We start from the raw sequence: 12,567 nt of genomic DNA, 5'->3' as shown, positions 1-12,567 counted from the left end.
AGGATTAGGAACGAGAGAGGTTCTGTTGTTCATAGAAATCAAAAGAGGTGTTAGACAGGGTTGCGTGTTGTCTTCATTGCTATTCAAACTGTACAGCGAAGCTATTTTTAAGGCAGCAATATCAGAGAAAGTACAGGGTATATCAATAAACGGAAAAATTTTGAACAACATAAGATTCGCAGACGACACCGATATTTTTGCAGACAGTCTAGTCTAGAAGCACTGCAACGTTAAGAAAACCAAGTTCATGATTATTTTTAAGCAACATACAGTAGGAAGGCTAAATATCGAGGGAAAACAAGTCGAAAGAGAAATAACTACAAATGTCTGGGAACTTGGGTAAATAATAATAATGACCAAGATAGAGATATCAGGACACACATTGAAATTGCAAGAAACGCATTTATAAAAACGAAAAAAATGTTTGTAAATCGAGACCTTCCTCTGAAGCTGAAGATAAGAGCCTTAAGATGCTACGTATTCTCGACTTTGTTGTATGGAATGGAAAGTTGGACACTAAAAGTAGACAATATAAAAAAGTTGGAAGCATTTGAGATGTGGTACTATAGAAGGAATTTGAAAATACCATGGATACAACGAGTTACAAATGCAGAAGTGTTAAGAAGGCTACAAAAGAATTGCGAGGTGATAAAGAACATCAAAACAAGAAAGCTAAAATATTTGGGCCACATTACCAGAGGTGCGAAATATGAGATACTGAGACTCATAATACAGGGTAAAATTAAGGGTAAAAGATCCATAGGTAGAAGAAGAATTACCTGGCTGAGAAACTTAGAGAGTGGTATTGTTGCAGCTCAGTAGATCTTTTCAGAGCCGCCGCCAATAAGGTACGGATAGCTGTGATGATAGCCAACCTCCGACAGGAGAAGAAACTACAAGAAGCAGAAGAAATAGAGAAAGATACAATATTGTAATAAAAACATATTGTTGCTTGTCAAATGCTTACCGAAAATCAATGAGCAACACATTTAACGGTAATATAAGTTAAATTCGTATGAGTTAGTCAAAATTTACTTTCTATAAAAATTTGGTCTATTACAAAACGTTTTCTCCTCTAATGTTTTGTTTGTTTCTTCCCGAAGTCCTTTTTCCTCAGGTAAACACAGATTTTTTTAATTGATTTTATTATTTCTTACAGATTAATTTTTCAAAGATACCAAATAAAAAAAACAACCTAAAATAATCTGCTATACAGACAACGCAATACGAATCTGTCAAAGTGAAGGTATTTAATATAGGTACCTAACCGTCAGAAAATTTAACATGTTAATTTCTCCAAAAAAGAAAAAAATGCATGGTTATAATAGCAAATCAAAATAGAACAAGTGATTGAGATTAAATATCTAGGCCAGAGGTTCCCAACCTTCTAGCAACTGCGTACTTTTGCGAGGGGCAAAAGACCCTCCGATTCTAATTTTTTAGAAATATATCTACTAATTATTTCTAATTGTCTGTCGATGTATGACAGAATGTCTACTTAGGCACTCAGGAGCAATTTTCTTTATTTTTGCTGCTAGCCCTGTCAATTTACCTGACACATGAGTTCCTCTGTAGTGTTTGATTCAAGTTGTTTGCGGAACTTCTATAACTTCTTCATAAAAATAAAATCGTACAAATGAGTAGCTGTGCTGTTTGTTATATCGGTGCTTTCGTCTACTTGAAGTGCAAAATATGTGCATTCTTGAAGTTTTAAACAAAGTTGTTCTTTAATATTGCAAGACATATCAGTAATTCGCCTTTTCACTGTGTTTTTTGACAATGGTATTTTTTAAATTTCTTTGGCTGCCTTTTGTCTTAACACGGATTGGGTCATTTCCACAACGGCCTATAGTAAAAGGGTCTCACCTATTGTGTGAGCCCTTCCATCATTTGCAATTTAACATCTAGCAAGGTAGGATGCCTTTATTAAGTTAGTATCATATTTACAAAACTAGTCATGGTGACCTATCAGCATAGAAGGCTTCATGCTTTGGTTCGAAAGCGTTTCGAAATAAGCAACACTTTGGGGAATAGGATTGTCACTATGTTCTGTGCCAGACTTCACTATAAAACCACACTGTAAGTAACTTTCGTGGTATTTCCGATTGCCTTTGCGGTTTAGTTTTTGTAGCACTCGCCTTTGAAGTCCCAGGGTTCACCAAAAACTGCTTCATAGCTTAATATGGAAGCACAACAACTGCACTGACACCTTCGCAGACAGATGCCCAGCGTAGTCGCTTGTTTTAGCCACGTGACGCGTACCACCAGTGGTACGCGTACCACCGGTTGGGAAGCCCTGATCTAGGCATTGCGGTATACAGTCACGGAAACATAGAAAGACAAGTTGAAGATCTAGGGAATAGACGAAACAGTGCCGCAGGTTCCCTAAATGAAACAGTAGGTATAGAGACATAAATAATTATATAGAGAAAGGAATAAAAGGCAGAATTTGCAAAACAGTCATTAGACCAATAATGACATACGTGGCAGAAACACGAACTTACACAAAGAAAACAAAAAAGGCTAGAAAATCGAGATGCTAGAAAATTGGTAAGACACTATGGGGCAGACCTAGAAGTACAGACATACCCAGGGCCGCGCCGTCCACGTGTGCAATGTGTGCGGCGCACACAGGCGCCAGCAATTAAGGGGCGCCACTAGAGTTGTTACAAAAATTTTACGCAGATCAAAACAACCTATTTACCGACCTTATCGTATATCTCAGCTAACTAACTTGGTTAGCAAAAGCTTACAATCAAAAACAATGAATATGCAGCCTGCCTTAAACGCTTTACAAGAGTTAAGGGCGTAGCCGCAAAATTTTGTGAAAATGTGTTTTAAATTCATTCATTTCTTTCAAATCCTGAGAAAACTAATAGCTATTTTTGAAAAATTTAAACCCAGAATGAAAGACTGCATTATTACCGAGGGCCGAAAGTCCCTGAAAACTTCTATAATGTTTATTTTAATAAGTTGCAGGGGTGAAAAAAAAAAGAGAAAATTTAGTGTGATTTTTAATTTCAAATATCTCATTCAAATAAAACTTTTTGGTTATTCTCCTCGGTAATAATGTAATCTTTCATTCTGCGTTTAAATTATTCAAAAATACTTCTTAGTTTTCTCATGATTCGAAAAAAATTAATGCATTTAAAACACATTGCAGCAAAATTTTGCGCCTAAGCCCTTAAAACAATTCTTGCCCTAGTTTCGGATACTTAGATAGCAAATTTAATGATGTTATTAATTACTACAGCAAATGAAACTGCAGAGAAACTGGATGTGGTGCCCAGTTTTCAACCAGCCACACAGTTACGGCGTCGGCGTCGGAATAAGAGCAGACAGTTCGATTACGAACATAAAGACAAACGGATTTTGGATCCTAAAATGTCATACAAAGTTCATTTCTCTTATTGTGTTCTCGACCAAGCATTAATTTCAGTAAATGAAAGATTTTCGATATTGGAAAATCATGTTGATTCTTTCAAATATTTATATAATTTGAAGGACAGTACAGAAAACTCACAATTAAAACTTTTGTGTAGAAATTTGTAAAAAAATGAGATTCAATGATTATCTAGATATATACGGAGACGATTTGTTAGAAGAAATTACATAGCTTCTGCCTTTGTTAAAAGAATTAAATAATGATATTTGTAAAATTTTAAAATTTATATTTTTAAACGAACTTACTGCAGTTTGCCCAAATTTAACAATAGCTCTTATTCAATAGCACCATATTATGGTGCTATCTTGAATAGCACCATATTACAAAAAAAAATTTGAACTGAAGGCGCGAAAAGTTAATTTTTTTATAAAATAGCTAAATATTTATTTTTTACATACCTATACCTTTAGTTTTTTATGCTGTTACGCCAAATATTTATTTTTATTTAATTATTTTAACTTTACTTATTTATTTTCCTGTTGCATGTTTAAGAATTTTTAGCTATTTTTTTAGTTACAAGAGATAATTGTTCATTTTTGGCGCCATTAAATGTTTTGCACACAGGCGCTACCACGTGCTGGTGCGGCACTGGACATACCATGGAGATACAAGGTGGAGAACATTGATAATTAGTTAAGAAACAGAAGAGTAGAATGGAACAATCACAAAAGCCGAATGACAACAAATAGGGTAATAAAGACGGCGAGAGAAGGATGCCCAATAAGGAGACGACCAATGGGAAGACAACGAAGACGATGAAGGCACGTTGAAAAACAGAATACGTTGAAAAACTGATACATAAAAACATTATGTCTACACTAAAAGAAGGAAAAGGTTCATTTTTTATTATTTGTCAGATTCAATCATTTTTTAAGAGCCAGTGCTCTCTTCGGTTACTCCAGAGCAATGTCCAGCTAATTACAATTCAAATTCAAAATATCAAGCAAATTATTGATAGGTACATAATTAGAGACATAAATGTCGCTTATGTCGCCTAGAATGCTTTTTAACGACTCGCAAAAAAACAAGAGCAATTGCCAAACTTGAAGACGGTTGGTTACTAAGGCAAGTTGCTGCCCATTTGAACGTAAGCCATACCTATGTACCTACATATGGAAAATCAAACAAGGATGGGATCATTTTCACTCCATATCACGGTTGGTTGGTTTAAGAGAGCAGAAGATCTCCACAGAATAACAAGATGATACTGATGTTATGGTATGTATTACTAATTTATCTGAGGGATGCTCTTTTTTCCGCAGCTATTTCCAATGAGGATCACAAGAGGAGCCGAGTTGCATTTTGTAATGAACTCATAAACCGCGAAGACAGCTTTTAGTCTAACGTTGCATTTTCCAATGAAAAAGGATTTCAGTTATGTAGCGATGATCTAGTAATAAGGGTTTATAGACCAGAAATCATAAGTTTAATGAACGGTATACTCCTCATTTAAAAAATAGTGGAGGATTCTCGGCCAACTTATGGGGATTGATGATTGCTGAAAGCCCGGGCGTTTGTTCTCATATAGAAACAAAATTAACAGGATTATATTACAAATGGATATATTCTTGAAAACAAAATGTTGCCATCACTAATCAAGAGATTCCCCAATAACAACTTCATATTTCAACAAGGCAATTGCCCGGTGCATACGAGTCAGTGGCGGATCTAGACATTTGCCTTGGGAGGGGAAATTTGCCTTAAGGGGGAACTTCCTCCAAATTACATAAAAGACATAAATAATAACTTATATGCATTAAGTTTCCTTAATTTTCCTATCTAGCGTGTTTATTGGGTTGAATTTGTCTGTCTGTGGTGTAAGTTCCATATTTTTATGTTTCAACGATTTTTTTTTAATTTTGGACCTTGTTAGGGAGGGAAATTTCCCCCTTTTTCCTGCCCGTAGATCCGTCACTGATACGAGTAGAATTGTTCAAGAATGGTTTAAAGAAACGCATGTTAATGTTCTTCCGTGGCCTTCTCGGTGTGCAGATCTTTACCCCATCGAAAATATGAAAATATGGCAGAGTTAACAAATAAATTAAATGAAAGAAAAGAAAGGTCCAGGTATAGAATTGAACTATAAAAAGTACTTGAGCAGGCATAGGAGGAGCTTGTTGAATATAACAAGAGGCGATTGCAAAGATGTATCTTTGCACTTCCTTATTTTCGTCATTAAGAACAGAATCCATTTTATTCAAAAAAATCTCTTTCTAAAATTTACATTTTGTAAAATAGATTTGTAGGTACCTACATCTTTTAACAATTATGATATTTTCTTACCTGCATCACTGCCTTCGTAATCAGGCGACGATCTGGACCCATCCAAAGGTTTCCAACAACAAAACCCATCACTATAAACAGTCTGCCTACCCGTAAATTTATTAGGATCTAGAATATTTTCAACGGAAAAAGCTAAACGTCTATTCTGTATAGGCACTACCGAAGGACTTTGGTCTCTAGGACTCCTAGATCTACTGTGATCACTACAAACACTTTTAGGGCTTTTTCTATCGTCTTTAAAACTGGAAAAGTCACTGTTAGAGTCAGTCTTGTGAAAATTATCGTAAGAACCAAAGTTTTCTTGTCTTCGTGTCAAATCGACGGGACACAGCGTGTCGTCGTTTTCTACGTCTACGGTTAAATCTTCTTCATCGGAATTTTCACACATTTCGACGTCTCTGGTGTCGTCAATTTTTCTCTTAGCCTTTCTTCGGAAAATCTGCTGCTCAGATTGGTGCATCTTGTCTTTATCTTCTTGCGAGCTGTGATTGGTAGTAGTAACAATACGTTCCATCATTAACATTGTCATTATTTTGATTTATAGAGACGCTATAACATATTTTTTTATTAAAATTACTCGTCTATTTTATTCACTGAACTATTTTTAGTCACTGGAATATTTATTTCTACGCGTTTAGTAGCTTAGGTCCAAAACACTTGTTATCTAATGTTGGGGTTTTTAGACACTAAATTTGATTCACTCAGATTCTGTTTGGGGTCCACTACAGAATGGCGTTCCAGCATCTCTGGGTAGGAGATGCGGCCCGCGGATTGGTGGACGGAGATGAGTGTGTATGAAAGTATTGGGCGGGAAAGTTGGGAGGGCGGGGCCTTGTTTAAAAGGGCGCACAGCGCTATTTGCTTTGTAATTATGAATATGATTTGTAATAACAAAAGAATGAGTTGGGAAATTAGCAGGCTATGAGCACTGGTGTATCAGAAGGGGGTAAGAACTAGGGAATATTTCATAAAAATCTTTTTATCTGACAGATAAAAAATATTCTGGGAGAGGACTGGTAAATTAGTATTTTACTATTTTGCATTATATTTACAAATTGCCACTGCATGTATAAAAACCACAAATGAAATTCTGAAAAAAACACTACAGGTGCTTAATATTTAGTCATAAAACATCTATGTATGAAGCATGTACACCAAAAAATTGTTGTATTCTTATAAAAAGTTAAATAAATAAGTAATATTTAAAAGGTGTTCTTTTAAATTTTTACCTTAAAAAATTTCGTGGGAAGAAAACCATCATCAAATTGTTTATGGTTAGCCATAGGTAGGTACCTACCTACCTATCTTGGTGTAGTTGAGGTTACTTGAACAATTTAATGGAAGAAACATTTTTTTTGAAAAATCATGTATTTCTAAAATATCACAATTTACCCTGACTCTACAGTATGCGGTCTGCCGTGGCGTTTCTGCTATAGCTTGCGGGCTACCTCTACCTGTGCTGCTAAACAACGCCATAATCATTTCTCAGAAGGGTTTGCACCAGTGGTGTCATGGCAAAATTAGCAGTGCCGGAACGCACTGCTAATTTTTGTTTACAAAACCTAAATTCTCTATTTATTTCTTTTTCTTTTCTTAACCAGTGTGGGAACGGCGTTCCCACGCGTTCCCACACCATGACACCACTGGTTTGCACACAATAATGAAAGACAGCAAACCGTTTATAGGCAAGAGGTTTATTGCTAAGTAGTTATAAATATTTTCAGGAATATACAATAAACTTATGTCTTTACTATTCTAAAAATAACAGAATAATCTTCTTGGTTAGGGTGCCTGCATGAATTTTTTAAGCTAGAATCATTTAGAATTTCTGCTGCCTTTCTCTCTTAAATTAAGGAGGATGCATTTTTTGTTTATAATAATTAGGCTGTTGCGTTTTGTAAATAATTAGCTTATATATAATTTTATTTTGTAAATAGTTGGGCTGCATTTTCTTTGTAAATTATTAGTTTTCTTTCATTTTACATTTATTTTTAGATTGCAGTTGGTATTTTTACACCGCACACCATAATACCTATAACTATATGCCCAGGTTGACCACGTCCTCTGGCTATAGGCTAGTCCTCATACTATAGTAGCACCCTATTTACGTTATACATCTTAAATTAATTTTAACTCTTCTTATACATTTTTTGATTGTCTTTAGATTTAGAATACGCATGACATCCGCCTTCTCCTGCTTTTTCTTCTTCTTTTCGTGTAAGTTGTTCCATCATTTTCGTGGTCTTTCCACTGATAGTCTTTCTATTGGGGAACCATCTCTAGCTGTCTACTTACTCACTTTTATTTACCATCGTTTTTTCGAAGTCGAAGGGTTTTCATCTCTGCTGTTTCTAGCATTATTTTTGTCCTCTCTGTCTCTATCTATTCACTTAATCTTCCACTTCCGTTTCGAGCTTTCCGTAGCTAGAGAGTGTGATGCCTAGATATTTAACTCCATCACTTAGTCCATCTCCTGAGCCTCCAGCTCTAATTAACATCTTAGTAGATTTGCTATTATCCATCAATCTTGTCTTTTTCTGTTATATGGCATGTTAAATTTTCTGGCATTTATATTAAATTGGTGCAGCATACGTTGTAAATCATCTTCACTTTGAGAGATTAGTATTGCATCGTTTGCATAGCAGATTATTTTTCGTTGTTTTTCTCCCCTTTTGGTATCCCTTTTTAGTCCTTACTTTTTTTATTATTTATCCTCCATGATCAGGTTGAACAATAAAGGACTCTGTCTTATCCCATTGTCAGCTGTAATTGGGTCAGTAATTTCATCTTCCACTTTTACTTTTATTGTGTTGTTCTGGTAGATATTTTTGATCGTTTTTATAGAGCACTATTCTCGCGTACAATAATTGACACCTGTCTCATTTGCATAATTCGCAGTCGAGTTGTAGTTGCTAGCCATAGGCGTATCCCCCATTGGGATGAACTTAAAAGCTCTATACGCTTAACACCATAACCCTATTTAGAGACTCTTCAGTAGTTGTAACCCTTAGGATCATCCTAGTTACGCCGTAGTTGCTCCTAATGTTACTCCTTTTCTAATGGCATATTTGTAAATATATTGTTTATTTAAAAACTTGATTAAATACTCTTTTTAATAAATTAATTATTCAATACTTAATGTATTTAAATAATCTTTTTTTTTTCTTGTTTATACTATTTTATTGTTTGCATACGCTTGTATAATTTTTGCAAATACAAATTTTAATATTTTACTACAAGCAAAATTCATGCATTAGGTAATTGTTATGAATATAAATTGTTTGATTTTCGTCAGTGTGTTTTAAATTATCTAAAAACTGGTTCAATAACTATTTATTTCATTTGAGTGCAGATTTTATTCTCCATCAGTTAAGTCGCGTGATTCAGCATCCATTGTGTTATTCAGTGGGTAACACCCAGCCTTCCTTCTTTATTTTGATCAGAGGTGTAACCAGGATGATCCTAAGAGGGGGGTTACAACTACTTGATGATCTCTGGCGGATATGGACTAGTAATGGTATTAAGCGTATAGAGCTCATATTACTACCAAATGGGGGGGAGGGGGGTTATAAACCCTCAAACCCCCCTGGTTACGGCCATGATTTTGATGTGCGAAATAGATAATGATTATTATCATCTGCAACTGTAGTGCACATAATTAGTGCAGATAATTATTATCATCATCTTTCTTAAATGCTAATATTAAAATTTTTTGTCGCCGATTTTGAAACACGCAGGGAATCAAAAGCTAGGTGAGAACAAGATGAATATTAAAATAATTTGAAGATTATGATTTATGATACTGATAGAAAACAGATTTTAAGTATCAACAGATATAGGGCTTTTCATCGATTGTCATTTGTTTCGAGCTTCTGTCATATGTTATATAATCTGTGTATAATATTAATATACACGAATTATACGATATAAGAAACTGCTGAAAGATACGAAATGATTCTATACTGTTTACCTAGTAATACTACTCACGAGCTCCAACCAATGGACAAAGCTGTATTTAGAGCCTTTGAATATTACTGGGATGATGAAGTTACGAAATATTATTCTGTCCATAGGGATCGTGTTTTACTAAACAGAGATTTGGTGCAATTTTTTCGACTGTTTGGGACAAAACAATGACGCCATCTAATATAAAATCGAGGTTTTCTTCAACAGGAATTTATCCGTTTAACCCAAAAGCTATCCCAGAGATAGCGTTTGCTCCTAGTACTATCACATACCAACATCGGGAAGATAAAGAGAATGTGACGTTGTCAGAAACTAACGTTGATACTAAAGCAGATGATTGTATCCAGTCAACTTCAGGCATGCAACAAAAAGATTACTGTTGTCATTCTACTTTGGGATTACAACCAAAAAATAGATCAAAAGAACCATGTCTGGACACTGATAGTAGCAACTCCTGTCGTCACTCTACTTTGGGCATTCAATCGAAAAATCGCCCGAAAAAACCCTTTCCAGACACTGATAGTAGCAACTCTGACTCATCCTTTGGTTTGCATGACTCTAGCAGCGATGAAGTTATTAATTCAGAAGAGGATCAGAGTGATTCCTTAAACATCGAAAATACTTCATTCACAAGTATTCTCGAAACACCTGAAAATGCAGCAATCAAGAACACTAAGAAGCCTAGAAAACTAGCGATCAATAGTCAAGCTTAAGTTGTTACTAAAGATTTATTCGGCAGCTGTATTAGAATAAACGATTCAGAAAATATTGAAGCTAATACGCATACCATAGATGGTAAAAAAGTCTCATCAATGCTCCAAAAATGACCCAATCCAACAAAAAAATTTAAGGCCTTGCCTGCTAAGAAAAAGGGAACAAATAAACAAGAATCTTGGTTCTGCAAATTATGCAAGGAAGACAGAATGATAGATATGAAACTATGTACCGTATGTAGCAGTTATGTCCACGAATATAGGTCTCACATCTAAAGACAAAATTGATACATTCTTATGCCCTGATTGTGAAAAATAAGATAATATTAAGTTTCTGTACTGTATTTTCTTAACATTTAATAAAACTGTTGAAAATTCTGAAACTATTTTATTGTATTGTGTTAAGTTTCATAATTTGATATAAAAATTTACTTACTGTAAAGTGGCCATATTACCGACACCATGTTGGTAATATGGCCAGTGGTAGTATTTTTTTAATTACGTCATAAATATCGTATTTTTATCAATTTTGGAAAAATTATAAAATAAATCTATATATAGATAACCCATGTAACTATAATAACAGTTACTTTTTAAAAAACTTATATTTGGCCACAAATACAGACAAAAGTTCTAGGTGGCCATATTACCTGCACATACCTTATGACAGAAGCTCGAAACAAATGACTCTGAATGAAAAGCCCTATACACTGCGCACCAAAATGAACGCATAATTTCCAAATTTTAATTTCTGTCCTAATAAATACCTACATTTTATGTTTATTTTATTTTTTTAAGGTTGGGTTTAGTTCAACTAAATTAAAGTATGTTGTTTTTTTACGAGAAATGTATTGAGACAAGTCTAACTAATATCATAAAAACAAAATTTTTAAAGATTAAAAAAAACTTTAATTAAAACTAAAAGAGAGTAGGTATTGCCTCCTACGGCGTTTATTACTGTTTGAGAATTATCTTTCATACTATGAACGGTTGATCCTATTCAGTGATATGGGTCCTATTTCATCTTCATCTTAATTCTTCAATCGCAAAAACAGTTTAAAGGTGGGTTATAAAGTAATTGTCGCAGTCGTCTGCCTAGAATATTCCAAACATGATCTATTAAGTTAAGGTCGGGACTTCTTACAAGCCAAAGTGTATTATCATGAATAAAGCATAAGTATGTTATACAGTATCACCCATAAACATGAAATTCTTTGCAATAGATGGTAAAAACAAACAATTTGTATTGACACCTGCACGTTCTATTTTCATTAAAAGGTTTTAATAGACGGTCGTAAAACATTTTATTACTTTGTAAGTATTTTAATACCTATAATTTTCCCCCTTGTTAAGAGTTCCTATAAATTGTCGATTCTTAGTAGGAACAGCACAGTATCTCGTCTCCAGTTCGGGCAATCACAGCTCGCTCTCTACGTAAACTCTCAAGTCCTCAGTTAGGGTATTCACATATCTCGCTACGTACATAAGAATTATTTCTCAGTTAAAAGAAACACTCTCTACTCTATATAGTTGCGTAGTCAGAGCAATATCACGTGCATTCGTTGTGGTTGATAGCGCAAAAACCGGGATGTGTTGTCTGTCTGCTTTTGCGGATATACGTGTACATGTCACTGTTTGCGTTTTACACAAGTTCACAACGATAAAAAACGTTTGTTTACTACAAGACGGAATCAGAACGATTTGCGATAATTCAGCACGTGGTACCATGCGGGAAGAGAGAGATAGAGAGAAAAAGAAAGAGAAAGAGAGGGCGAGTCGCATCTTTACACTTCGACACGAGGCAGCAAAAATAGTAAATTTTCGTTTTGCAGTGTCTAAGCAAATGTCTGTATTTGGGGATTGATAAAACTGGGTATTTCATACTAGAGACTATTATTCAAGGTTGGTTTAAATAATGATTTAAAATTGAGGGTGAAAATTATCGAAATGATACAAAAATGATAAAAAATATACTCATGGACAAAAATATTGCATATTTGATCTTCAATCGTTATTATTTGTTTATTTTTTATCTTTGAAATGTTAAGTATATTTTTTATTTATTTATTTATCTATTTATTTTATTTATTTGTTTATTTGATGTATTTTAATTTATTAGAGATAAATAAATGGTTAAACATAGTCTTTACAACTCAATAT

At 34.3% G+C, this 12,567-nt stretch overlaps 1 protein-coding gene across 1 annotated transcript in view; it reads right to left on the bottom strand.

The window, feature by feature from the left end:
- The window catches only part of LOC126879859 (homeobox protein slou), a 39,618-nt gene extending 33,206 nt beyond the window's left edge, over positions 1 to 6,412 (bottom strand). Inside the window, exon 1 of the mRNA XM_050643173.1 lies at positions 5,729 to 6,412. Coding sequence (XP_050499130.1) covers positions 5,729 to 6,257 — 529 coding nt within the window. The 5' untranslated portion in view covers positions 6,258 to 6,412. The remainder of the gene's footprint in view (positions 1 to 5,728) is intronic.
- Between the last annotated feature and the right edge of the window lie 6,155 nt (positions 6,413 to 12,567).

Source organism: Diabrotica virgifera, chromosome 2 (genome assembly GCF_917563875.1).
Source record: "Diabrotica virgifera virgifera chromosome 2, PGI_DIABVI_V3a".
NCBI lineage: Eukaryota > Metazoa > Arthropoda > Insecta > Coleoptera > Chrysomelidae > Diabrotica > Diabrotica virgifera.
Note: the sequence above shows the minus strand (reverse complement) of the source record. Positions and strands in the feature narration are given on the sequence as shown.